Source organism: Pogoniulus pusillus, chromosome 11, assembly GCF_015220805.1.
Source record: "Pogoniulus pusillus isolate bPogPus1 chromosome 11, bPogPus1.pri, whole genome shotgun sequence".
In the NCBI taxonomy this organism is placed as follows: domain Eukaryota; kingdom Metazoa; phylum Chordata; class Aves; order Piciformes; family Lybiidae; genus Pogoniulus; species Pogoniulus pusillus.
In genome coordinates, this window is record NC_087274.1 from 15,924,849 (window position 1) to 15,952,757 (window position 27,909).

A 27,909-nucleotide genomic window follows, 5' to 3' on the forward strand; every position below is an offset into this window, starting at 1 on the left:
ATCTAAATAGTGTTTTGCTTGATGTGTTTGCTTCATGGGAATAACAAATTCCAAGATTACATTTTTCAGTGCAGATTTGCTAGGAAACAGCACAGTAAAATTCTTATCCTGAAAATGTATTTTCCTTTTTTTTCTCCCCAAGCAAAACAGAGACCTGGACATGTTTATCAATGCTTCTAAAAACTTCAATCTCAACATCACTTGGTCTACAAGTTTTGCAGGTAAGATGGGCATGATCTCCATTCCTTAGTACTCTGTTTCCTTTACCAGTTTTAAACAAATGCAGGTGTAATTGGAGAAGCCTAGTAGGGGGTTAACCTGTGAACTCGCTCTGTAGTGGCTGTGAGTATTAGGCTTGGGGGGTAGAAGTGAAACGGTACAATGAACTGTGGCTTCCTGTCTCAGTTGTGTAATTTGGAAAGGTGAAGGAGGGGAATAGTTTGTTTGTTTGGTGGTGCAGTGTGTTGGCATGCAGTGATTTTGACAATGCAGAGTGGCTTGGGATAGTCTTGTTCAGATGAGAAGTTGGTTGTGGGACATTACAGTTCATCTCCCTTTACCCTTTTTGTTTGCTTCTTGAAAAGTGCATTGAAACCTCTTTTCTCCCTCCTTTGCCCTAGCTGGCACGCAGGCTGGGGAGGAGGTTCCAGTTGTTTCCAGAACCAATATCAAAGAGTACAAGGACAGCTTCTCCAATGAGAAATTTGACTTCCGCAACAATCCGAACATCACTTTCTTCGTCTACGTCAGCAACTTCACCTGGCCAATAAAGATACAGGTAGGGGCTGCTTGGGGGGGGAATTCACTGTTCCAAAGTACTTCCTGCTGTCCCTCAAGCAGTGTAGCAGTTTGGTGGTGTCCATCCCAAACCAGCTGTAAGCTTAATCCTGCAGCATGCACGGGGTTTGATGTCCCTTGTTAAGAGCAGGGAGGTTCATCTCGTTCTGATGTTGCCTCAGCTCAGTGGGGCTGAAAATGTGCTGTGGAATAAAGTCAGATGCTTGCTGATCTGCAGGGCTGTGTTCAAGGCCAGCTTGGATGGGGCCTTGACCAACTGCTTTAACACAAATTATCTCTGCCCACAGTTGGGGGATGGAACTGGATGGTCTTTAAGGTCCCTTCCATCCCAAATGGGTGTACAGATCTGTGACACATCTGACTTCAAACATGTGGATATTGTTGTTGAGCTAAACAGAGACTCACTTAAAATACTGCTAACCATTTTCCATCTGGAGAGTTTTTACTTTATGAATCATTATCTAGTCCTAATTATTAGCTATGAAGGAGTTTGCAAGAGCTGCAAGGTGCTGTCATTGGGTACCAAGCAGGTCCTAAGCCTCCTTGTTTTCCTTTAGATAAACACTGCTGTCAGAGTGTAAGGTCCTGCCTAGAAAGGCGGGCATCTGTGTGGTGCTTTATTTAACTGTTCAGGCTTCTCTTTTATCAAGTCAGTGATCACAGGAGTCAGAACAAAATGAGGTTTTATTTAATTTACCAGTTAGGTTGGCTGATAGTTGACTTTCCGTAATCAGTGCTGGACTGTGCCTCAACCTGATTTATTTATTTGCTATTTCTTGGTGCAGAACTGAGTTAAGACCTCAGATGTTTAAGAACAGTGCTGCCTTCTGTCCCCTAAGCTCTCCTGTGTGTACTCCAGTCCCCACTCCACCTGTACTTATGATGAATTTCCACTTACTTTTCCTATGTCAGTGTTGTCCTTGAGCTTAAAGGTCCCATCCATCTTCTTGTTTGGCAGCTGAGACTCCTGCTCTCCCTGGATGGATTCGCACAGGTCACATCCTCTATCAACCTTTAGTGTTTGTTTGTTGGCATTAAGCAAGACAAAGCCTCATCATCTTGTCCTGTGAAGCAGGTTACTCAGGTTCAGTTGCCTCATTTGTTTCTCCTCTGGGCTCCCCTGTGTTAATCTCACTGGTACAGTTTTGGTCAGGCTTTGCTTTCTCCAGTGTACTGCTGCTGCCTTTATGGACCCTCTTAGGGCCTTTTATGGCACTGTTGTGCTTTGCTCATTCTTGTGGCTACATCTGTAACTGCAGTGGGTTGCTCAGAGCCCCATCTAGCTTGACCTGGAATGTTTCCAGGGATGGGGCATTTACCCCTCTAGGGAACCTGGGCCAGGGTCTCACCAACCTCAGTGTAAAAAAATAAAAATAAATCTTCCTTCTTTCTATGCTGAATCTCCTTCTTTTAGTTTAGACCCATCCCCCCTGGTCCTGTCACAGCAGGCCCTGATCAAAAGACAGCCTTGCTACCAGAGGTGTTATTTCCCATGTCTTGGAGCCTCGCCTCTGCTCTGGCCCCGAATGCATCAGAACATTGGAGTTTTGTCCCCTCTTTGGTTGTATCCATCCTTAATCACATTCCTGTCAGATGTGCTTTGCCTTGCACTTATGTTCAGTGTTCTTGTCCTTAATTAAGGCTTCAGTGTAGTTTTTAGGATGCAGCTGATGGGTTTAATCTGTTGCCTATCCTCACAGCACACTGACTTTGCTTTCCCTTTCTCATCTCCTTTAGCTATGTGGCTGCAGTATCTCTTAGTGTTTGGTTTGTTGTGTGCTGATGTCTAGCAGAGATTGACATTTGGCAGTTCTTAGTTTATCTCTGTACTGCTTGCTGGCTTATTGCTTCCCTTTCACCTCCATAATATATAGATTCCTTTAATTGCTCCTCATGTCCTTTGGAGATTAGTTCTGAAGCTACAGCTTTGGAACAGTTTTGCATCTTTGACCCGAGAGGACTGCTTTCCCATTCCTTATCTCCTTAGGTTACTTTATTTTACTGTACTACTTCATTTTGCATAGTTAAAAAGAGTGAACTTTGGTTCTCTGACAACACTTGCCTTGCTTTATCCTTAATTTAATGTGAATGTGCTTGTGTGCTCTCAATCCAAGCTAATTTTGTATCACCAGTCCTTCTGAGTGCCCTTGTTACTTGCCAAAACAGTCCAAAATAGCAGTAGCTTATACTGCTTGGAAGAGCCTTATCATGGAGAGGTCTGGCATCAGTATCAACATCCAGGAATATCTTATGTGGTCTGTATGATTTCTGTTAGTTTGCTCTTCAGTTCATAGATTACAGAAGCATTTTTTGGTCCAAATTAATGTTACTTTGTCATCTTTAATATTAAATTGTCTCTAACATTAAATTGTTAAATGTCTTGGGCCCAGTAGTTCTTTGTTATGTGGCTATGTTCCTGGAGAAGGCCACTTGCATCTCCTTTGCACAGAACCACAGAATCAGTCAGGTTGGAAAAGCCTCTTGGGGTGATCAATTCTAACCAGTAACCCTACTCTACAAGGTTTGCCCTAAACCATATCCTCAAGCACCACATCCAAATGACCTTTAAACATCTCCAGGACTGATCCAAGCTGTTGGCCTCTTAGCCACCTGAGCACATGCTGGCTGTATATTTCCCTAGATAAAAGTTGCTTCATGGAGATACAGAACACGTTTCAGTTTCCCTTTTGGAATGGGAATGTTTTTAATAGAAGAAGGCTGATGAAGTCAGTGAGACTCTGCTGCTGCCAGACTGCTGGAAAACATTCCCTGCTTGTGTGTCTGCGTCACCTGGCAGCTCACACATGTGTCTGCGCTGTTCCTGTGCAGTGTGCCATGGCTAGCCGATAGCTGGGAAGGGTTTCTGTGGTGGTTTGAATATCACAGTGAGCAGGCAGAGCAGAGTCTCGTTTTCAATATTTTGTTTTCACTATTAGAAACTTCAGAATAAAGTGCTTGGTTGCAATCTGTCTCGCTTTCTCTCTGGCCTTGGAGAGCAGAAACGCGCTTTTGTGTCAGAGGTAGCTCTGTCCCTGCCAGCCCTGCATTCTGCCTTCCTTTTCTTTTTTTCATTCTTGCTCCACCTCTCTTCAAAACCACTTCAGTTCAGGGATGGTGTTTTTTGGTTGACTATGTTGGTTTAAGAAGTCTCTGCAAGGATTTAAAGTGATTGTTGAAAGAGCTAAAGCTGCAGAGTGCAGGAATGCTTCAGAAGGCAGCAGTCTGCTTCCTGACACCACCTCTCTGAGAGGTTTCTGAGGAGGGAGGCTCCGTTGAAGAGGTCACTCAAAACCTTGGCTTGCCAAGCTCTGTTGAAAACCTGGGTAAGGTTTTGTCAAAAACATCTTGGCCTTGCCTTTCCTTTTGCTTTGTAGCTCCTCTCTGCTAGCAAACTTTCCCTGGCATTGGCACAGTAACTTTCTAGGTGGTGTACAAACCTTTAACAGCTCTTCACCTGCCTCTGTCCTGCTTGGGAAGAGTTGCCCAAAGTATTCCTGATCTTCTACTCAGAAGAGGACACAAGTGGATGTTTCAGGATTGATTTTGTCAGGTGAATGCCATATGGTCTTTTTCCCCTCACTGTTTTTCCTGGTTTCTACATATTTGTTGTGGATGTGCTTTGCTGTTTTTTTAGTATGTACCTCAGAGTAGAGAAGAGCTGTGGGACATAAACAACAGCACAGACATGGAATGCAGATGATCAGATCCACAATGTTACAGTAAGAAGCAAGGGAATTAGGTGCAGAAACTTTCCAAGGGCCTCTTCTTGTGGGTTACAATCCAGTCAGCTAGCTCCAAGGCAGAAATTCAGTTCTGGAACTGGCAAGCAGTTAGTGGTGAGAGCTGTAAATTCTCTTCAGTTCTGGGTAGATGTCAGCACTTTTTCATGGGGTTTACACTAGAGCTGCTCTGCCTGTAGTGAATTCCAGTGAGCCAACCCCTCTCCTGAAGGCACAGGGGGTGAAATTCAGACCAGCCAAAACAGCAAATGTTCACCCCGTGTAATGACTGTAAGCTGCTCCCTTCCAGCTGTTGTCGCTGTGCTCTACCAGACACAAACTTGTGTTCTGGTCTCCTTCCCTACCCAAACTCTTGTTTTCATTAACTTTCTGTCCCATCTCATTCTTGATCTTTGTTCTCCCAGACCACCACAGAGCCTTTGGCATTGATCTTCCCTTTCTGAGTGGTGGAAGGTGCCTAGCAGCTGATTAAGGGCAAAGCAGAGTTTGTAATTGTGTCATTAACTGGCAATTGCCTCCTCTCTTTCTCTCGAGTTGCTTGAAGTATTTCAATCTGAATGTGCTTAAACCTTAATTATGAGCCAAATGCTTCAAGGAACAGGAAGAGTCAAAAAAGCATTTTTGCAGCCTCTTTCATACAGAATATGCCAGTTGCAGAATCTGAGTGTGTTGTTTGCTTGGCACTTCATGGCCACCTTGGGCTTCAGAGAAGCACTCCCCAGCTCCTCAGCGTTGCTGCACGTGCTGCTTGATGGAGCAGCAGTGGAGCCCTTCCAGCCTGCCCAGCATGGCTGTGGCCTCCCCTGGCCCTGCTCCAACAGGTCTCTCTCTGTACTGTTCTGAGGACTCCAGAGGTGCCCCCAGCACTGTAGCTGAGGTCTCAGCAGAGCAGAGGGGCAGAATCCCCTTCCTGTCCCTGCTGCCCACACTGCTGGGGATCAGCCCAGGGCAGGGCTGGCTCTGAGCTGTAAGCACTCAGTGTAAGCTCATGTCCAGCTTTGCACCCCCAAGTTTTTTCCACAAGGCTGCTCCCTTCGTTCCCCATTCTGTGTTGATAACAGTATTGCCCTGATCCAGGTGCAGGTCTTTGCACTTGGCCTTGTTGAATCTCATGGATCTGACACAGGCCACTTCTCAAGCTTGTCCAGCTCAAGAGCTGTGATTACTGATTTTGATACTGGTTTTGTGACCTTTCCTTCTTTCATTAGTTGTTAAAGTAACAGCATAAGCTCTGTTTATCCCTGTGCATGAGGAGACTTCTGCACTCCTTGCAGCTGAAGACTGCTCTGGGTTTGCATGAATTTCACTGATGACTTCCTGTGACCTGTAGAAAGTTGCCACTGGTTTACAATGATAGGCTGGAAATGTATGGAGGGCTGTGAGAGAGCAGAGTCTCTTCTCAGTAGAGAAAGAATTCTTTACAGTGAGGATGGTGAGACACTGGCACAGGTTGCCCAGGGGTGTTGTGGCTGCTCCCTCCCTAGAGGTGTTCAAGGCCAGGTTGGATGAGGCCTTGAGCAGCCTGTTCTATTGGGAGGTGTCCCTGCCTATGGCAGGGGGTTGGAACTGAATGAGCTCTGAGGTCCCTTCCAACCTAAACCATTCTATGATTCCCACCTCCTTGGCTTTGCAGAGCTGGCCATGGCTTTGGAAGTGTGTCTTTTGCTTAAGCCAGTAGATACTGCCAGCTTGAGCATGCAGGCAAGAGTTCACATAGAGCCATATGCTGCTGGTGTCAGCTGGGTCTCAGAGCAGAGAAGACTTACAAACTAGGCTGAAATTCTTCTCTTCAGGAGTGGCTCTCTGGCTGATTAAAGCAGCTCATTTTTTTTCTTGTGCTGAACATGGCTTTGTAAGTGGGGAAGAGTAGCCAATATTTTATAAAGTGCCAGGAGCTACATTCCTAAAAAGTCTTCACAATCCTCAGACAAAGCTCTCACTCTGATCTTTATCATCATGACTTTAATGTTTCATGGTTCCTGTGTCCAGCAGTATGCAAATACTGAAATCTTCTCAAGTCCTCATTTTTCAAAGGAATCTCCTTCATTAAAGCAGTTTGGATTAAATTTCTTCTTCTGATGCTTATTCTCCATCCTGCTATTTTTATTGCCATCGTTGCCCATAAAACAGGTGGTCTCCATTATCATGAATCTTAATACCAGTTTCAGTTAAGCTTTGATTTTACTTACCAGTCTGTGTTTGATGTGGTTGGGGAAGCATTTGTTTCCTTGCAGAGCCAAGTGATGGATGACACTTTGCTTCAGCCAGCCAAAGCTTTGGGGTACCCCCAGCTCCTGCCAGCTGAGGATCACAGTAGCCCTCAGCTTCAAAACAGAGCTGGAGGAATGCTGGATCCCACACTTCCACCTTCCTTTCATTTAAGGCTTTTGACCTCTTTAAGGTGACCTGAATGCTGCTGGTGGTGTTGCTCTCTAGGGTTACCTCTTTGAGGTTTGCAGCCTGACTGAAAGGCTTTGATAATGCACAGAGTAAGACAGAGTGAAGAAACCCAACCATGGGTAAAAAGCAGAGGCAGCGACTGGTGTCTGGAGGAAACATTGGGTATTTGATACAGGGCATAAATATCCCCAAGGAGTGGACATCACCCTGGAGATTTCCAGCCTTGCTCCACATTCATGTCCGTCTCCAGTCAGAAGCCACAGGCTAATCGACCGAAAGCTCTCAGTGAGAGGGAAAGGAAAACTGGCTTTATGGTTGGCCAGAGAGAATAAAATACATATAGATAGGTAGTGATTGCTTTGATAAAATAATTATGGAGGCATGGAAGCCTCCAGAGAAGGGTGAGCTTCATCACTTTCCTGCCAGCAACTCAGCGTGCCTCATGCACTTTTAATGAGGAACAGAGTAGGTGTGAGATGCAGTCAGCCCCAGCTCACTGGGACTCTTCTTTTCCCAAACTGTGCTTTTTCCTTTGCTTCTGAAAGCACTGGAATGCCAGAGCTGTTTGCTAATGATGTCCCTTGCCTTTGTTTACAGCCGACTGCAGGTGCTTTGGAGCCTCTCTCATTCCATCTCTGGCTGTGGCAGAGGTTCCCTTTAAACCGAACAATGAACGTAAATCAATTTGTTAATCTGATGAAATTCGCTGTTGAATGTAATTACTTTTGGAGCCCTGCAATTACATACTGGCTTTTTTCAGAGCAGGCAAACTGACATCTTCTGCTGGGGATGGAAAGATTTAAACCAGAACAGTTAAATGATACTTTAAAACACCACACAGCTGCTTCCTTTTCGTCTGCTCCTGTCGCCTTGTTTTTGGCACCACAGGATGACATCTTTGTCAGTGACATGGGCGGTGGCACTGAGTGCACCCTCAGCAAGTTTGCTGATGACACCAAGCTGTGTGGTGCAGCACACACACTGGAGGGAAGGGATGCCATCCAGAGGGACCTGGACAGGCTAGAGAGGTGGGCACATGCCAACCTCATGAGGTTCAACAAGACCAAATGTGGTGTCCTGCATCTGGGTTGGGGCAATCCCAAGCTGTGACTGGCTGGAGAGGAGCCCTGAGGAGGGGGACTTGGGGGTGCTGGTGGATGAGAAGCTCAACAGGAGCCAGCAGTGTGCACTTGTAGCCCAGAGGGCCAAGCAGATCCTGGGCTGCAGCAGCAGAAGTGTGGCCAGCAGGTCGAGGGAGGTGATTCTCCCCCTCTGCTTTGGTGAGACCCCACCTGGAGTACTGCATCCAGTTCTGGAGCCCCTATTACAAGAAGGATGTGGAGGTACTGGAGCATGTCCAGAGAAGGGCCACTAGGATGCTCAGAGGGGTGGAGCAGCTCCGCTATGAGGATAGACTGAAAGAGTATGGGGCTGTTCATTCTGGAGAAGAGGAGGCTCTGAGGTGACCTTGCAGTATCTGAAGGGGGCCTACAAAAAAGCTGCAGAGGGACTTTTCAGGACATCAGAGAGCGACAGGGCTAGGAGGAATGGAGCAAAGCTGGAGATGGATAGGTTCAGGCTGGAGATGAGGAAGAAGTTCTTCACCATGAGAGTGGTGAGAGCCTGGAATGGGTTGCCCAGGGAGGTGGTTGAGGGCCCATCCCTGGTGGTGTTTAAGGTCAGGCTGGATGGGGCTCTGGCCAGCCTGATCTAAGGTAGGGTGTCCCTGGGCATGGCAGGGGGGTTGGCACTAGCTGATCCTTGTGGTCCCTTCCAACCCTGACTGATTCAGTGGCATTTCCCCCCTTTCAGAAGCTGGGCCCTTTCGTATTGAGTAGCATTTTTATTGGTAGCTTCTTAAAGCCTTCCAATCGAGGATTTCTCTCAAAGGTAGTTAACCCTCACTGGGATGTGTTGCAACTTCTTACTGGTGGTGGTGGCTTCAGCAGCCTCAGCAGTTGCTCAGGCTGAACTTCCCCCAGGTGCTCTTGTGTTTTTTGTCCTTTGTCCCAGCCCCTGAAGTCTTGGGGTTTTATATCTCCAACTTAGGCTGAACTGCAGTGACTCAACGCTGGCAGAGTTTATTGTACTGTCTTCACACAGCATTGGGAGTCTGCTCGTGTGGCTGCTGCAAAACTATAGCTGCATAAATAAACAAAGTTATAGGAGAGCAGAGAGATGTAGACTGAGCTTCAGATTTAATAACACCAGGAGGATTTCTTAGGATGAGGGCTTTTTGGGTATGAGAGGAAGATGTGTATGGATTGCCTTACTCGTAAGGAAGCTGATCTCCTTTTTTTCCCCTTAAGATGCAGGTCTGGAAGCATAATACCAGAACCTGCAGCAGTCATCTTCTGGGGAAACCAAGGTCATGTCAGGCAATGAATTTCTGCTGGGCAAAGCCCAAGGTGATGCTGTGCTGACACTTGCTGTATTTCTGTGCTGAGTAGCTCTTGCATGTAGCCTGTGCCACCACCGGGTGTAAATGTAAGCCTCAGGCTCAACTTTATCTCAGGGAAGGAGTGATGTGGGCTGGTGCTAGGGAGCTTTTATGACTACCCAAACAGCTGGATAGATTTCCTGGCATGGAGGCTGGTTTAAAGAGGTGAAGAATAGTGGGCAGAGTTCATGAAGATAAATGCACTGGCAGTGAAATGCAAGAGGGCAGGGTGCTCCAGCACCACAGTAGTGAGCCTGGCCAAACCAGGAGGGGAAAGTACATCCCCTGCTAACAGAGAGTGACAGACCAGAGCCTCCGGCTTGTTGAGCTATCAGAGGTGAAGATAGAGCCCTCAGCATGCAAATAACAGCTCTCAGACAGCTCTGTGGGGCTGCTTTTGTTCCTGTAGTGTCACTGAGACTTCTTTGGCTCTCACTTAGTTTCCTGACTTCATATTTTTAGGGTTGTGGATTTATTTATTTAACCATATTGTCGAACGTTGCTCATAGCAGCATTGCCCAGCAGGGTGGAGAGCTAGCACAGGACATACAGTTTGGGGACAACTTCTTTTGTTGGTTTTGGGGTTGTGTTTGCTTGGTTGTTTTTTTTTAATCCCTTTGTTTTTATTTTCCTTTTTTCTCCTCAACAATGTGTGTCATGGGTAGTTATTTCTTACAACAGTCTGCTTTGCATGCTGGACTAGCACCATCCTGGCCCCTACACCTTGACCCAAAGTGTCTTCAAATTACCTGAATATTTTGGCTGAGGGGTTGAAACCAATCGTGGCAGATTGGTCTGCCAGTGCAGCCTGTTGGTAAGAACTTCTTTATGAGAGAAAATGTTGAAATACTTGTTCTAGAAAGGCTGCAGTGATAGATAGCAATGCCTTAATGCTAACAGAGGAGCTTATAAAAGAGAGGTTGTTAATTTTCCTCTCTCCAGCAGTGTTGTTTTTCTCCTGTTAAGATTTCTGTAACACAGAACCACAGCTGAGTCTCTGGACAGGTAACACCTTGATGAGCGTAAGAGCCCAGCCTATGATTTCTGACTTCACAGCTCTTGGAGCTGTTCTTGACCACACATGCAGAAGCAGCTCTTGGATCAGCCTTCTGTGAGCTCTCACACGCAACTGCAGAGTGTTAAGGGTTGGAAGGGACCTCGGAAGATCATCCAGCCCAATGCTCCTGCCAGGGCAGGATCACCTCTGCTCCAGGGCATAGCATTTCCTCCCTGAGTGCCTGATGTGTTCCCTCTGGTTTTAGGGGGTGCAGATCAGACTGCCACTTCTGCAGCTCCTGGGCATGTGCAGTGGAGAAATGCACGTTAGTGCTCTCAGCATTTGATTCATAATAGTAACTGGTGCATCACTTAAAGCCCCAAAATCTGTTGGCCATGCCTCTTCGCTGAGGGAGTTCAAGGCCGTGCTGGATGAGGCCTTGAGCAGCCATGTCCCTGCCCATGACAGGGAGATTGGAGGAGATGACCTCTGAGGTCCCTTCCAGCCTAAGCCATTCTCTGTATTTTTTCTCTCCCTGCAGATAGGTAGTTTGATGAAAGTTTGGCTTTTTTCTCATTACTCCACTTCATGTAGTGTTGTGACAGCAGGTTTGTGTGGCTATAATGTTGTGTAGTGATATGGGAAATGTTGTCACTGAAAGGTATTTCTATGGGGTTATTTATAGAAATATAAACTTCTTTTATATTGAACTATACAGAATCACAGAACAGTTTGCATTGGAAAGGACCTCCAATGGCCATCCAGTTCAAACCCCCTGCAAGATCAGGATGCCCAGAGCCTTGTCAAGCCTCACCTTGAATATCTCCAGACATGGGGCCTCAAACACCCCTCTGGGCAACCTGCTACAGTGTTCCAGCAGCCTCCTGGTGCAGAACATGTTCCTCACCTCCAATCTCAGTCTGCTCTGCTCTTGTTCCAAACCATTGTCCCTCATCCTGTCCCTGCAGGCTTTTGGGAACAGTCTCTCTGCAGCCTTCTTGTGGTCCCTTCAGGTGCCGGAAGGTCACTATTAGGTCTCCTTGGAACCTTCTCCAGGCTGAACTATGTCAGCTCCCTCAGTCTGTCCCCGCAGCAGAGGTGCTCCAGCCCCCTGAGCATCAATGTAATAGTACATGGCTATAATAATATGTAAATCTATACTTTGAACTGTCTATAGTTGATCTATATGGTATATAAATGTGTATCTTTCTTTTGATAGTTTATTTTGAGGATGTAAAATCTTTTGTAGAGAGTTTGTGGCTGATGTGTTGCAAACCTTTTGTGGTACAGATTAGTAAACAGGTTAAATCTCTCTTCCCATATGGTACTTACAAACCACAGCTTCCTCAGAGGAGGAGCTGGAGACTTTTCTCCACTAATACCACCACACCACTAGTCTCTGTCTTGTATACATTTCCAGTGTCTTGTCTGGTCAGAAGTGATCCAATACATAAGGTTTTGCCTGTTTCCATCTGCCAGCTATTTTGCATCAGGAAGAAAGGACAAGAAAAGGCTAAAAAGGCTTTAGCTGCTTTACTCTGCCTTTTCCTCTTGATTCCCACTTGTGTATTTTCACTGCAAGCTCTTTAAGAAAACAACTTTTATTCCTTCTAAGCTTGTGGCACACAGGTGCTCATAGAGCATAAAGCTCATCAGTTAACTGGACTTCAGGGCTTGAGAGGATGCTTGAGCTGGTGTGCACTTCAGTTTTAATGCTTTCCATGTTGAAAACCTCCAGAAATAGTTGGTTTGCTGAGCGATGTCGCTTACCCTGTGTTCAAGTGGTGTCAGAACTGTGCTGGATGCTAAGGAACAGAATCCTCCACCAGTACCTCCCAACAGCAGTGTCTGCTGCTTAAGAGAGGTGAGCGGCTAGAAAGCTGCTCTGTGAGGTGGGTGTTGGTCTTTTCTCCCTAGTGCCAAGTAATGGGATGAGAGGAAGTGGCCTCAAGTTGCACCACGGAAGATTCAGATTGGGTACTGGGAAAAATTTCTTCTCTAAAAGGGTTTTTGAGCCCTGGCCCAGGCTGCCCAGGTCAGTGGTATAGTCCCCATCCTGGAAGGGCTTTGAGTCTTTAGTTCTAAGGTGTTTGCCCAATACTCATAGAATCACAGAAGGAGTTGGGTTGGAAGTGACCTTAAAGATCATAGAATAGAAGCCCAGAATGCATTGGGTTAAAAGGGAACCTCAAAGGTCATCTTGTCCAGTCTCCACTAGGTCAGGTTGCTCAGGGCCCCATTAGGTCTGACCATGACTATTATGGCTGGGGTCTCTACCACCTCTCTGGGCAGCCTGTTCCAGTGTTTCACTATACATATTTTGAAGAACTCCTTCCTTGTGGCCAGCCCAAATCTCCCCTGCTCCAGTTTAAAGCCATGGCCCATCAGCTAGTTCCAGCCCCTATGCCACAGGGCAGGACCCCTTCCATAAGACCACATCCTTTGTCCAGAAGTACTGTGTTTTTTCTGGCCCTGCCTCAGCTTTCCTGTGCCATTTGGTGATGTGTTACTGTAGTGGGAAGGTGTGCAGGTCTGATCTGAGATTGCTGTTCCAATTATAGGACTTTGCAGAACATTGTTTGCTAGTGCTCTTTAAACTGAGATGAGCATCACTATTCAACACCTGGCTGTTCACTGAGCAAATACTTCCCCTTTGTCAGATTTGTGTGGTAATTTTTCTGATGCAGAGGAATGGAGGTGGGGAGGAACTAAATCTTAAGCCCTGTTTGTAAATTAGAGGCAGCTCTGGCCCTGTTTGCTCTGCGCAGCCATCTGAGGGTTCACATGGGGAGACAAAGCTCAGGTAATTGGCATTTCTGAGCCAACTGCTGACTGCAGCCAATTAGCTGGAAAGTGACAATTTGTGACTGCTGCAGTAAGGAGGTGCAGTATTGGAATATAAATCGATTTCCAGCTCGCTCCGAGTTCACAAGTGAACTAGTTTTTATATTTGCACAGTATCAAGTGTTTGCGCCATAAAGCTCAATGGCTTGGTGAGTGTTGCAGCAAAGTGAGGAGGAAGTCATTTGTCTCTTTCATTGGCCCTCCCCACAGCCTGGCTTCTGGAGTAGCTGTGGAAATCAAACTTGAGTGGGGATTTTATCTTCAGTTGTTGTAGGAGGTAAATCTGAGCAGGTGCTCCGAGTTGGCCAAAAGCTTTTCTTCCACATGATGTGGAGCAGCAGTCTGCTGAGTGTGCCTGGATGGGCTTTGAGCCTCTCATGAGCAATGAGTGATTCTTTTACTGCAAGCAGGAGCAGATCGATCTGGACTTCGGTCTGCAACTTCTCTGCTTTCTATGTTCCATCTCTGCTGGCCCTTTAGCTTTCAGCTCAGCTAATGTTGCAGTTGTGGGTAGTTACTTTCTACTCAACCTTGTCAGCTTTCACTTGACTGTCACAACTCCTCCTTCCCATGTCCACACCTACACCATAAGGTGTCTTACAGGCTCTCTGGGATCTGTCACCTCTGAATCATGCTGCACTTGAGTTGGTTTTGTGTCAGTTTTCTAAGTTACAGTTAATTGCTGTGAGACCTTACCTGCTCTCTTTATGGTTAAACTTTTCTGTCTAGAGAATCTTTCCCTAAAGATTCATCTCTTGAAGACTTGCAGAGATCAAATTTCCTTCCTAACCTCAAAATGTAGTCTTGCTATTCATTTGAAATAGGTCCACAGTGCCTCTGAAAAGAAATGTCCTCCTGCCTTCATGGTGTGAGTGGTGCAAGTGGGTGTGACCTGAAAGCTAGCTCAGAAATGATGAGTTTTCAGCTGCAGTGAGCTGTGGAATCTGGTTTACTCTACAGCTGCAAATACACTTCACACTTCTGCTGGGCTAGGAGAAGTATGGGAAGAAACGGTTACAGGGAGCAGCATTGCTGGAAGGGTTAAGATGGTGGTGAAATCTTGGTCTATAACAAGCTTTGCTTCTTCCCTCGGGGATGCAAATATCTTTTGGGATTTTTTTTTTCAGAGTAGGTCCTGCTCTGCACTTAACTGTGCCCAGAGGTGAGGAGCTGTAGTGCTGCTCTTCCCTTCTGAAAATTCAACACCCATCTCTCACTGTCAATGTCTTCATTCGCTGAGATTTGTATTCTGTTATTCCTCTGTTAAAAAGCCAAACTCTACTTGGTGCATCTCAATTGAAATAGTTTGGGTCTTGACAGAGACAGGCCTGCTCAATCCTTCTCCAGATGAAAGAGGACCAAGGGCAGCTGATTCCCTGGCACCCAGAAAGAAACTTTTGCCATACTGTGACCCAAAGCTACCAAAACAAAGCTGGAGTGCTCCTAGAGCACCAACAGTGAGAACAGGACCTGCAAAGTTGTTATAAGAAGGTCATGGCTTCTTAGGCTGTGGAATTTCCTTCTAGGTTGTGGGGTCTCCTTCTCTGGCGAAGTTCCAAGCTTACCTGGGTATTGTGATCTCCTTTGAGTTGCTGCTGAGTTTGTCTCGTCCTTAATGAGCAGGGTCAGTTCAAAAATAGCAACAGAGTCCTGCATTCCTATGGTTATCTCTCTGCTGGCTTACCCACTTGCCTTGGCTCAGGAGAGATGTTCCCAGAGCACATGAGACAGCCACAGCCTGTGGCAGAGCCAAGGCCACCTTGCAGGTGGTGGAGCTGGCTGGCCAGGTTGGCTCGGGCTTTCCTGGAGTCTCCCTGCTGAGACTGGTGGAGTTGGCTTCTTGCTACTGCTGAGTGCAGAGCACCAAGAGCTGTGTTTCCTGCCTCGTGTGTCATCAGAGCTCCTTTTGATTGTGTCTAAGCAAGAGATGAACTGAGCAATGATGTTCCTCTTGAGCAGGACAACCTTTGCCCCACTGCTGTTGCAGAGGGCGAAGTGACAGCTTTGATGACTTTGACATTGCTCAAAAATACTTAAAAACTGTTTGCTTCTGGGCTCTCCTTTGGCAGAAGCACAGGCACTCAGCATTCAGGCCACAGAGCCCTTCTACTGTTGTCTGTGTTCTCCAAGGTCAGATTAAATCCTTGCCTCTAACCATGAAGAAAGCAGACAGTGGAGGCACTGAGGAGGGAAGAGAAGGAGGTGTACATAAATGTCACCTGCAGCTTGTCTGGCTGTTGGCTTTGTCTCTTCAGAAACCTTGGAGCTTCTCTCCTCTCAGTCTTACCTGCTTGCATTTCAGTTCTTTGGGACTGAATTTAAATAAAGAAATCTCTGAATTTCTGTGTTTTTCAGGGCTAGGTGGGCCTATAGGCTTTGCAGACACCAGTGCTGTGGCCTTCTCCCACCTGCTGGGTGAAGTTAATGGGTCTAGCAGTAGAGACCTTTTGAATCTTCTCAATTCACAGCAAGCACCATGCTCTAGCAGCCTGCTTCACATTGAGCCTTCTCTGTTGCACTTCTCTGCTTTCCTAAGTTGGACTTGCTTTTCTCTCCTTTATGCTCCTGTTGTAGGAGTGTGTCCTGTTCCAAATATCATTGCCACTTGCCTGTTTACTGATGTCTCATGTGGAGTGTGGTGAGGGAAGGAAGACAGTACTGATATGAATTGAGTCCCTTTGTCCCCAGTGGAGACAGAACATGGTGTGTGAATGGTCCTGAACTGCTAGCGGAGGAGGAACAGGGGAACATGCGAGGCTCTCCATCTGGTTTCATAGAGTGGTTTGGGTTGGAAGGGGCCTTAAATTTCACCTAGTCCAACCCCCCTGCCATGGATAGAAGCACCTTCCTCTAGATCAGTCTGTTTAAAGCCTAACCTGTCCTTGGAACACTTCCAAGGATGGGACATCCACAACTTCTCTGGGCAACCTGTGCCACTGGGCTGGGTAGTCTGACCACTTCCACAGTGAAGGATTTCATTCTTACATCTAGGCTAACTCTGCCTTCTTTCAATGTAAAGTCATCACTCCTGTCCTATCACTATTCTCCTGTAAAAAGGCCCTCCCCATCATTCCTGTTGGCCTTTTAGTCACTGCAAGGCCACCAGAAGGTCTTCCGGAAGCCTTCTCTTCTCCAGGTTTGACCCCCCCCAACTCTTCCAGCCTGACCACACAGCAGAACTCTTCCAGCCCTGCCAGCATTGCTGTGGCCTCCTCTGCCCCTGCTCCAGCAGGTCCATGTCTGTGCTGTGCTGAGGACTCCAGAGCTGCCTCCAGCACTGCAGCTGAGGTCTGAGCAGAGGGGCAGAATCCCCTCCCTGCCCCTCCTGCCCGCACTGCTAGCGCCAGCCCAGCACATGGCTGGGTGTGAGCTGTGAGTGGATGGTGCTGGCCCCTCATGTGCTTCTTGTCACCCAGCACTCCCAGGTCTTCCTCAGGAGATCCCAAGCTCAATCAGTTTGAAATGCTGTTTGTTACTGAAATGTCAGTTGAGTTCAAACTGGTTTTCCTTTACTCAGGACGTTTTGTGGCCAAATACTTTGCCACTAACTCCTTTGACATGTGTCTTTTGAGATGTTGTTGGCTAGTTAGAGGTAGCCAAATTTTCCTCTCTGCTGAATATTTTATGCTAAAGAAACGATAAAGACAGCAAAGCTCTTAATGGCACAATTTAATCAGTCCATGTAGGCAGCCAGTTTTATTCCTCTGGAAAGCAGCCAGAGCTTTTTCATCTTTCCATTGATGTGGCATTAGAGGAAGCCTGATAAGCTCTATGCTGTTTTCAGGTACCTTTTCAGATCAGATAAACACAAGCTTTAGAATATTCATTGGAATTAACCTAATTAATTTTCTGATCTGTTTTGATCTGCACTGCTTAAGGATACAGCATTGTTCCTGAGAAGGTGGTGTAGAACATCTTTGAAGGCCATGTATGGTATGAAAGTGGTGGTTGGGTTTTGCAGCTGAGCTGGTGCTTTGCTTGGCACTTGGGAGGAGGCTTTGCCAGTCCTCACCAGGAGATAGATGATGGTTCCTGTGGTTACCCTGCTGATTCCTTCGGTGCACAATTAGCTTTTTGCAAGTGGGTAAATGAATCTCCTACTGTCATCTAAACTTAATTAAAAATCTGTACTGCTAAGGAATGTGCAGCATATTTTTGCTGTACCCAGAATGAAGTCTCTGTTAACAGCTATTTCTAACCAAACTTTTTTTCCTAATGTAACTGAATTAATTAAGCCCTAGATTACATTAGGGGAAATTAAGCTCTAAGTAAGCAAACTATTAACAATTATGATCCTAAATTGCCTGTGACATAAATTGGTCAGGTTTAATAGCAGATAGTGTTTTTAGCTTGTGAAAAGTAAATTGCAGAAAGCAACCTAGGCATTTATGTTGCTGTGTGTGAGGAACAGATCCTCAGCTGGTCTTTGCAAGAGAAGAGCTCCAGCAGGTAGCAGAAGCAGCACCACTGGTGAAGCATTTGTAGTGCTTTGGTGGGAAATAGGAGAGATGTTTTCTCTTCTGTTTTCTTTCTTCCCTACTCTTGTATCATCAACCAGAGTCCTTCTCTGGTAAAGGTTGCAGTCTAATTAATGTGCCACAGAATCTCTCTCAAAATGAGCAGAGTGTGTTCTTACTGGTTTCCATCACAGAAACTGGTCCTAATGGTCATCTGAAGCGGACTAGCCCAGTGAAAACTGCATGAGGTTCAGCAAGTCCCTGTGCAAGGTCCTGCGTCTGGGCTGGGTGCAGAGTGGGTTGAGAGTAGTTCTGAAGAAAGCGACTTGGGTGTGTTGACTGATGAGAAGCTCACCACGAGCTAGCAGTGTCATGCACCAAGAGGAGTGTAGTCAGCAGAGCAAGAGAGGTGATTCTACAGCATTCCTGTGTGACCTGAGCTAGATTGTATGGTCCTGCTCTGGCAGGGGGATTGGAATTGATGATCTCTTTAGGTCCCTTCCAACCCCTAACATCCTGTGATTTGGATGGGTCTTGAAAGGCCCTGAAAAGGAAACTCCACAACCTCTCTGAGTAGCCTGCTCCAGTGCTCCAGCACCTCTGCAGTGAAAAGTTTTTCTGCATGCTAAGGTGGAAGAGTTCTGTGAGTATGAAGCCACCTCGGCTGCAATGCACTGAGGTAAAATGAACAGTGAAGTCATACTCACTGACTTTTTCTAATCAAAAAGCTATTGGGAAACACTTTACAAGAAGAAAATATCACCAGGAAACTGTTCTCTTGTCTTTTCTGGGCATCACAAGCATCTGATCTGCAGGTTCAAGTTAGCTTTTCAGTGAAGCTGTGAGGGAGCTTTCAGCTTAAGAGCATTTCAGTATATTTATAAGAAAATTAGTCTGTTCAGCTTCTGCAGTGAGTTACAATGACTATTTAAAGCAAGTATGGTAATGGAAGGTGTTTTTGAGCAACAGAAATCCAAGCAATAACTCATTTAGTGTCTATTCATGATCTGTGGAATGTGACTGTTGCTGGGAGGGCAGATTTGTGTGCATGCTAACGGCACCACAGCGTGCAGTTTATTAAGGAGAAAAAAAAGAGCACATCATGCCTTAAGAGAAATTAATAGCTCTGGAATTGTATAAGTGATGTTTTGAAATCCATTCAGTTACTTCATGAAAGAGTTAATAGCCTGCTGCGGTGCTGCGACTGACAGTCAGAGGAAATAGGATGTATCTGGGAAGAAGCTGCTGAGCCCTGCTCTTGCAGAAGGGGCTGTGCTGCTGGCTTGCCTGCCCTCTGCTCCCTTACTTTTAGCTTAGTCTTCTCCTCTCTTTAGATAAGATTAACTTTATCCAGGTTGGAAGACATCTCCAAGGTCACCCAGTCCAATATCCCTCTCACCACCTCCCACCTTCCTGTTTTCTTCTTCCCTCTGTTTTTTTTTTTTGGTCCAGAATACTCACTTGTGTTTCACTTTGCCATGCAGCTCGAGGGGGTTGCAGGGGAGGGAGTTAGGATGAATGCTGTAGCTGTCCTTGCAGCATCTGTTACCTTCTGCCTTTCGTGCCTCTTTGCTGCTCTGGCTGTAAGTTACTCATTCAAGGAGACATTGGTGTGTAAATAATGAGTAGGAGCCTGCATCCTGAGCCTTTAGATGTTGTATTCGGGCTGCTGTGGACACGATAATTAGAGGTGCTCCAATCTGATCTCTGTGAAATGTTTGTGTTCTCACTTTCTGAATTGTTTTTCTCTCCAAGGTAGTTAAGGTATGCTGGAGGCTATTCCTTAAATGTCGCTGGGAGAGCTGTTCCTTGTTCAGATGCTTTTTGGCTCTATGGCTGTATCATTTAACAGGACAGAACATGAAGCTCCAGTTTGTTTTCTTTCCCCTCAGAATATTGCAAGTTTTTCCCATAGCAGTGTTAACTAAGTAAATACCTATTTCATTGTACTTTTCTGATCCCAGCAGCAGTGCATCTTGGATGTGAGTTGACTGATCAGATTTGTTTTTCTTTTGCAGATTGCGTTCTCACAGCACAGCAACTTTATGGACCTGGTACAGTTCTTTGTGACATTTTTCAGGTACTTTCCATTTAAGATATTAAATGTTTCTTCTCTAGGTGCTGTTCTTCAGTGCAGCATTTCATTTTTTTTTGGCTGTACTGTCTTACATCACAGCCTAGAACATGGAAATCTGCTGTTTGGAATATTTTACTAGGAAATATGTGAAGAAAATTGCCTGTCAGTGTCTGCAAATGCATCTTGTCTGGTGCCTGAAGGAAAAGGAGAGGTTGGAGGTGGGGGAGGCTTTTTGAAGTGAAGAAGCTGCCTTTAAAATGATGTGAAGTCATGGCCTGAGTTAGCACATCCTGGATAGAATGGCTGCTGACAGCAGGGCAGGCATTCACACACCCTCAGACACACATCAGAAATGAAGGAAGTGGTTTTGCTAAGAGCTAGGTCTGGGCTTACTGCAAACTGGGTTAACCTTGGACTGATGTCAGACTCCTTGGGTAACACCTTTTGGTTTTAAATTGAGCTTTGAAAACGTGTCAAGTGGAACACAAGCACACACTTCAGTACATTGGAAGCCAGATACCCTTTTGTCCTTCATGAACTGCTTGGGAAAAGTTAATTTCCTAGTGTGAAGTGATCTGATGAGTCCTCTGAAGTTAGGACCAACAGAAACAATTTCAGTGTTTGTTTTCTCTTCCATCTGCTGAGAAAGTGTAGCCTTAGCAAAGAAATGAAATGCCTGCCTCCCAGCACCACAGGCCAGCTCTTCCAGGCTTCAGTTCTCGTGTCTCAGGCTCTGGTTGAGAGGAACTGTTACCAGTCCTCAAATCTAAACCAATGCTTGATTGATAAGAACTCCCTCAGGAGAGGATATATCTGGAGTAAACATCACCGCAGGTCCTCTAACCTCTTTTAAAGTAGGCAGCGTTGTACCCACTTTAACATGAGCAGTGGGACACCTTGTTTTAGATTCCATGCTGAATTTAATTAAAGCAAGGAGCTCCAGATGGGTCCTTCAGACAAGTGGTTTGGGTAATTTATTTTTTAAAGTATGCAGCAGCTCCAGAGTGGAGTGTGCTTTAATATAATCCCACATAAACAGCGTGCTTGAACCACCACCTTGCTGCCATTGATACAGATCAAGTGTTTACTCCAGGTTCAGGCTTAAGCAGTTGTTAGGCTGAATCCAGCGTGGTCAGAGTCTGCCCTAAATATTTTTGTGACAAGGTAATTACTTATAAGGAGGATGAATAGGAAAACACTTGGGTTTCAGTTCCTTTTTGGTGGCACAAGAGTAATCTGGGCTTTAAAGCCTATCCATCAGGTCTTTACTGACCCAGATCCACCTGCATATGAGAGTCTGGAACTCTTCAATATGAGGGACTCCTCTAGCTCTCTAACTGGAAGATACTGACAGGTCAAAGCAGAAGATTTGTGCATGATAGATCAGTGAGCATACACAGCTGAAAATACAAGCCTGAAATGCAGAAAACAGAGGAGGTCTTCTCAGTGCTTAGCAACTTATAAAGGGTCAACAGGGTGAGATCAGATTGTTCTCAATAGTGCCCAGCAGCAGGTCAAGGGATAGCAAGCACAAACTGAACCAGGAGGTTCTGTCTGAACAGTAGGAAAGAACTTCTTTGCTTTGAGGTGCTGGAGCCCTGGAGCAGGCTGCCCAGAGAAGCTGTGGGGTCTCCTTCCAAATCCAGCTGGATATTGTGATCTTGGGTGACTCTGCTTTAGCAGGGGGGTGGGCTAGATTCTGAGACATGTTAGGCAGACTGAAGATAGCCAACAGCAGTTTTCCTTCCTCCTTCCCTGCTATCCCATGGGTCTCCTTATTACGCTGCTGTGTTGTTTAACATGCCCAAGGAACAGGAAGATGTGTATTTAGGAGCAGACACTTTATTGGTGTTTTTCAAGTAAGCATTTATAATGCATTACAAATTCTTCCCTTCCTTAGCTGTAACTGCTGCTGAGTTCCTCTCCCAGTATTGCCTTTTGCAGTCACTATAACTCACTCAATAACCAGTGAGTCAGAACAGCAGGATCCATCTCTGCTGTTTGTAGGGGAAGCGATTGAAACGTTTGCATTTCCAATGCTCTAGGGTGCATTTCATAATTACAGTTGGATCCAGTTTAGACCATAAATAAGTAATGCCTGATAGCCCCCTGTGGTGTTAATGGGAGAGGATTGGCTAGAAAGTCTCACATTAAAGAGAGGCAATGAAAATGCTTTCTGCAAAGCCTAAAGACAGTTGGTAAAACCACCTTGGAGATACAGGCCAACTTTCACTCAAACATCCTTTTCATCTCTCCACTGCTGCCCTGGACAGCCTGGGCCAGGGCTTGACAACACTTCTGAGGAAGAAGTTGTTCCTCATGACCAATCTAAACTTCCCCTGATACAACTTGAAGCTGTTTCCTCCTGTCCTATTGCTTGTTCCCTGGGAGAAGAGACCAACCCCTACCTGGCTTCAGCCTCCTTCCAGGTACTTGCAGAGAGTGAGGTCTCCCCTAAGCTACCGCTTCTCCAGGGTGAGCAACCTCAGAACCCGCAGCTGCTCCTCACCAGACTTGTGCCCTAGACCCTTTACCAGCTTGGTTGTGCTTCTTTGGAAGGACTCCAGCACCTCAGTGTCATTCTTGGAGGAAGTGGTTCAAAACTGTGGCCTCACCAGTGCTGAGTACAGAGATACAATCCCTGTCCTGGTCCTGCTGGTCACACTTGTATATCTCAGGCTGCTCCTGCAGCTCTTTCAGGAGTCAGTGTTGAGCAGGCAGCCTGGCATGGGGCTGGGTGTTAGTATTCTTTTATTTAAGAACACGTTAAGGCCTCATTTTAAGCTAAGTAAATGTCACTGTGTAAGGGCTGGGTGGAAGGGTGAAGTTATGCTGTCATTAATGCTGCATTAGAATGGGAGCTGCAGCAGAAATAATTTCTTGACCATTGTTAACCTTTACAGAGTTAAATCAACTGTAAGCAAATTGTGGCTTTTTTCCTGTTTCCTCCTCTGCTTTCTGTAGCAGAGGTCTTTAATTTATAAACCTTGCTGTTGTCTTTCAGGAGGTCATTTGACCTGTTTTGGCAGTCAATAGGAAACATTTTGTTAGCATGTCTGCTTCCTCTGTGGCTGCCACCACACCTCCTGGCAATAGGCAGCTCACCAGTGTGCTTCTGCATACACAAGGTGTGAAAACCTCTGGCAGCCTACACTGGTGCTGCTCACCAGTGATTCTTGCACTGCAAACCAAAAAGTACATCTGTGGTTCATGCATGTAGTCAGGAGAGCTCTTGCTCCAAAACTAGGAGAGTGGTAGGAGGGTCACAGCACATCACTGCTGCTGTTCCTCTTCCCAGCCATAAAAACCTCGAAATGAGCAGGTGGGGGCAGGGACCAACAAACTTCCCTGAAATGTCTGCAGTGTGAAGTGACCACAACTGAAGCCAGAGCTTCCTGCCTAAGTAGCTTTTGAGCCCTGCAGGGTATAAAAGACCTATAAGCAGGTTGGCTGTCTCCAGGCAGGGAGCCAGGAGATGTGGTGAGGACCTGACAGCCAACATCCCTTGTCCTCTTTGAGATGCAAGTGATGGTGGCCAGAGCAGCTGGCCAATATATTTGGCATTTGTGGGTGTGAGACTGCAAATGGGAATCACAGGTTTTGTTAAAAATAATCATCTTAGTCTGGAGAAGGCTCTGGGGAGACCTTATTGTAGCCTTCTAGTGATTGAAGGGGGCCTATAAGAAAGATGGGAACAGATCTAGAGCCTTTGGCAACAGGACAAGAGGTGATAGTTTTAAACTGAAAGAGAGAGATTCAGACTAGAGGGAAGGAAGAAATATTTTACCCTATGAAGGTGGTGAGACCCTGGTCCAGAGAGGTGGCAGGTGCCCCATCCCTGGAACCATTCCAGGTCAGGTCGGAGAGGGCTGTGAGCAACCTGCAGTAGTCACAAACATCCCTGCTGGCTGCAGAGGGGTTGGCCTCGATGAGCTTCAAAGATCTCTTCCAGCCCAAACCAGTCTGTGATTCTAAAGGATCATCTTACCCTCAGCTTCCTTGCACTGATCTACCACAGGCCTCTGATGCCTGCCTTCAGTTGTGTCCTCACATGCATAGCTCGCCTCATTTCTTAGCTGCTGTCTGTCTTGTCTTTCATATTTACCCTTCAAATGTCCTCCTCAGCGTGCTCAGCACTGCCTCTCCAGTCCCACTGTAGTCCTACAGTGATGATGAAAGCAATGGGGGTAAGGCAAACCTTGCCAGTTCTGCGTTTTCCTGGCAGCTCAGGAAACCTCATGTGAAGGTCTGAGTGTCAAATAATGTACACTTAGTTTGATGCAAATCACTGGACTGAAAAGCTTTGGAGGGAGCAGTGGCTGACTTGGTACAGCAGTCAGGCAGATGTTCCTTGTGCTGTGTGTTGTTCTTCTGGCTGTGAGGACTTCCCAGTGTTTGCATGGACTGGGAACAGTAATTCAAATCTGGAGTGTGCTGCAGATATTTGATTTACTCTCTTTGCTTATTAAGTTGTTTCTTTCTGCAGCACAAATGGCATCTCTAACTAAGTGCATAAAATATAGTCTGAATCTCTCTCTTCTTTTTTCCCTGTAGAAAAAGGAAGGACTTGGGAATACCTTCACATTATTTCTCACAAGATGAAGTAGTTTATCAGTTTAGCATTGATGGTTTCTTTCTTCCCACGTGGTCTTTATGGCCCTTTATTTTGTTACAGACCAGAGCAGTGAGGGCCTTTGGTCTTTCCTCCATTAATTAGTCTCATCATTACTCGTAACTATATATGCTTTTTAAAAGCCTCTTGTGACATCACAGTGGTTTGAGGTGTAATAGAAGCACTTTGGGTTTCTGAGTCTTTATTGAGTAATTAGTTGATGGCTTTGATCCTGTGATTTAGGTTTCTGTGTGGTGGGTTGAAGCTGCTATTGGCACAGCACAGCTGACTGACACCGAAGAGCAGTTCAGTTACCAGACACAGGATCCACTTCAGTGTGAGCCACATAGCTCTCCACAGCCCATGACTCACTGGGGTGTTTCTCAGAAGTTGGCAAGATGACCCAAGCTAGTGCAGACTACACAAAAGGAGAACTGAGAGTGGAAGGAGTCTTCAAGGCCAACCCCATTCCTACTCTTAGCTGCAGCCTACTCAGACATCCTTTGGAGAAGCTTTCTCCTGTCAGGATCAAGGTAGCATGAGAGAAGAGAGTTTGAAACATGTGTCAGAATGGCAGTGATACCCACTGTTTTTTTGTGTGTATCGCATGATTCTTGGTGTGCTTACTTGAAGCTTCATCTTTTGTACCTGCAGGATTATTTTTTTCCCCTTATTTAATGTTCTGCCCTTTGTGGTAGCATAGGACTTGCAAATCAGAACCCTAAAAGGCAAAATTAAACCAATTCAAACCCAACCAACCAAAGGCAAATACACTAATACCCGCTTACCCCAAAGCCCTCAAACCTGGCTTTGTGTTTATGGAGCTTTCCACCATGTTGCTGGATGTCTGACTGGTGATGCCAGCCAGGGAGTAGGTTTTAAAACAGACAAGAGGGGAGCATCACCTGCTGCAGACAACATGAGCTGTGGCATGTTGGCTGGGGAAGAGATTGTCTACCTCTGCATGGCACTGGTGAGAAGGCATCTCCAACACTGAGTTCAGTTTTGAGCCCCTCCAAGAAGGACATCGAGGTGCTGCAGCATGTCCTAAGAAGCACAGCCAAGCTGGTGAAGGGTCTAGAGCAGAAGTCTTGTGAGAGCAGCTGAGGGAACTAGGGGTGTTCAGCCTGGGGAAGAGGAGGCTGAGGGGAGACCTTCTGGCTCTCTACAAGTCCGTCAAAGGGGCTGGCCTCTTCTCCCAGAGAACAAGCAATAGGACAAGAGTTAACAGCCTCAAGTTGTGCCAGGGAGGTTTAAGTTGGACATGAACAAAAATGTCATTGTAAAATGGTGGTTAAGCTCTGACCTGGGCTGCCCAGGGCAGTAGTAGAGTCCCTATCCCTTGATGGATTTAAAAGCTGTGGAAGAAGTGTGATGCTAAGGGACATGAGCTTAGGTTAATGGTTTGATTTGATGGTCTTAAAGATCACTTCCAAGCAAAACAATTCAGTACTTCTGTGAATGTCAAACCTTGCTGTCGTCTGCAGCAGGAGGATGAGGTCACCCATCTGTAGATCAGAGCTGCTGGCTGCAGGTAGATGTGCTACCAAGAGCCAACTATGCAAACCTTCAGTGTTATGGCCTTGTTCCAATTATTTTGAGCTTTAATGCATGGAGTACTTAGAAAACATGTCCTGTAACTCTCCAGCATATTAAAATTTACTTTCAAATAGCACTTTAGATAGCTTCCAATTCATCAAAGTAATTTGGGATGTGTTTCTAGTAATCATCACAGTGCTTTCTGAAATCATTAACTGACCTATAGATGTTAAAGCATAGCAGTATTGAAGCTGCTGTATATTTTGGCTTTTAAATGTGCCATTTTTTTACTAGCAGTTGTGATGCTGACAAATGTGGTAGGAGAGTTTAATAATTGGGCCCTAATGCAGCAGAGGGATGCTTCATATCAAAGTGCTGATGAAGTTTTCCAGCTATTTCAAAATGAGAAAGATCTTTAAGGATACCTTGAGTGGAAAGAAAATCATCTCTGCTATGAAGAGGAGCTTGGAGTGTGCAGTCTGACCAGGCAGGGAGTGTGGTTTCAGGGTTTCCTGCCACGGGGGAATGCCCTGCGGTGCAGCTACCAGCTAACAATTAATGCTTGAAACATCCTTCTGGGTGTGTTCAGCATTGCCTCTGTTAACCCACTGTAGTCTTAGAGTTGTTATTATTAGAGCAATGGGGGAAAGAGAAGGTATGGAAAAAAGGCTTTTGCAAAGCTTCTGATATGAGGACAGATCTTCTCAACTTACTTCAGAGTGGTTTAGGCTGAGCAAAAACCCAGTAGATAGATCTTGACTTCACTCTATCCTCAGGGCTCTTCCAGCAGATGGTGACCCCAGCCCAGCAAGCAGGCACTGCCCTTTATTCCTCCCCAGGTGCTGCCAAGGGGTTGTAGTGCAAGGAAGAAAAGAGTTTTCTCAGTCATTTTCTGGCTTCCGTGGGTGTTTGCTGCCTCCTTGTGACAATCCCAAGATGTATGGTGCTGTTCCTCTGAGACACAGGGGGCCGTGGCAAGGAGGAATTGTTGGTCCTTCATTGTTCATTTCTCCCTGTGCTCTCTTCAGAAGGTCCTGGCTGACGTGCCAGAGCGAGGCAGGGCAGAGAACTGAGAGAGGCTCTTGGTGTGCACAGACATGTGCAATGCTGCATTTTGGGAAGGGGATTTAATGTAAGGGTAATCATGATCCTCTGGTTCTCTACTCTGGCGTTCTTCCCAAGGGAGTAAATGAATCTGTAGGGACATGCTGATTTTAAACCAACTGAAACAGAGGAGGTCCAGACCTACTCTTCCAACTTACTGAGGACAACCTTTTCCTGCAAAGAAGCTTTGGCATGTGCCTTCAGTTCAGCATGTGTGTTTCTGGTGCTGTCTGTTAGATCCATGGAGCACACATGTCCTGTAAGGGTCACCTGCAAAGAGGTGGAGATTGCATTGACTGTGCTGGTTGTGCACAGCACAAAGCAGCTTTCATCTCTGAGCTTGACCTGAAAAACTCCTCGTGAAGGTAAATCCCTGAAATGGGTGCTGGGGGCTGATGAAGCATCTGGTTTTTTACTTTTGCCCTCTGGATTTCCATCTCCTCTCCCCAGATAAAGGGGTATCAAGGAGGGAGATGTGGAATAGCCATGGCAGTAGCTACTGCCCATGACATGCATGCAAAAAGCTTTATCCTGAGATGAAACTTCTCACTGGAGTCCTGACATCAAGGTCATGGCCTGGCAGGTGCTGTGCTTAGGCAGCATGTTCTGGGCACTCCTGCAGAGGTTTTGAATGTTGTCATTTTCATGGTTGCATGAAACATGGAGCCAGGAACACTTTTCTGCTGCTTTCAGGTGGGGTTGGTCTCTTCTCCCAGGAAACCAGCAACAGAACAAGGGGATGCAGTCTTAAGTTGTGCCAGGGGAGGTATAGACTGGATGTTAGGAGGAAGTTCTTCACAGAGAGAGTGATTGGCATAGGAATGGGCTGCCCAGGGAGGTGGAGTCACCATCCTTGGAGGTGTTCAAGAAAAGCCTGGATGAGGCACTTAGTGCCATGGTC

At 46.1% G+C, this 27,909-nt stretch overlaps 1 protein-coding gene across 1 annotated transcript in view; it reads left to right on the forward strand.

Moving 5' to 3' along the window:
* Nucleotides 1-27,909, forward strand: part of ATRN (attractin) — a 150,346-nt gene that overhangs the window by 79,732 nt on the left and 42,705 nt on the right. The window contains exons 23-25 of the mRNA XM_064151189.1: nucleotides 143-221; nucleotides 621-778; nucleotides 19,695-19,756. Of these exons, the coding sequence (XP_064007259.1) occupies nucleotides 143-221; nucleotides 621-778; nucleotides 19,695-19,756 (299 nt within the window). The remainder of the gene's footprint in view (nucleotides 1-142; nucleotides 222-620; nucleotides 779-19,694; nucleotides 19,757-27,909) is intronic.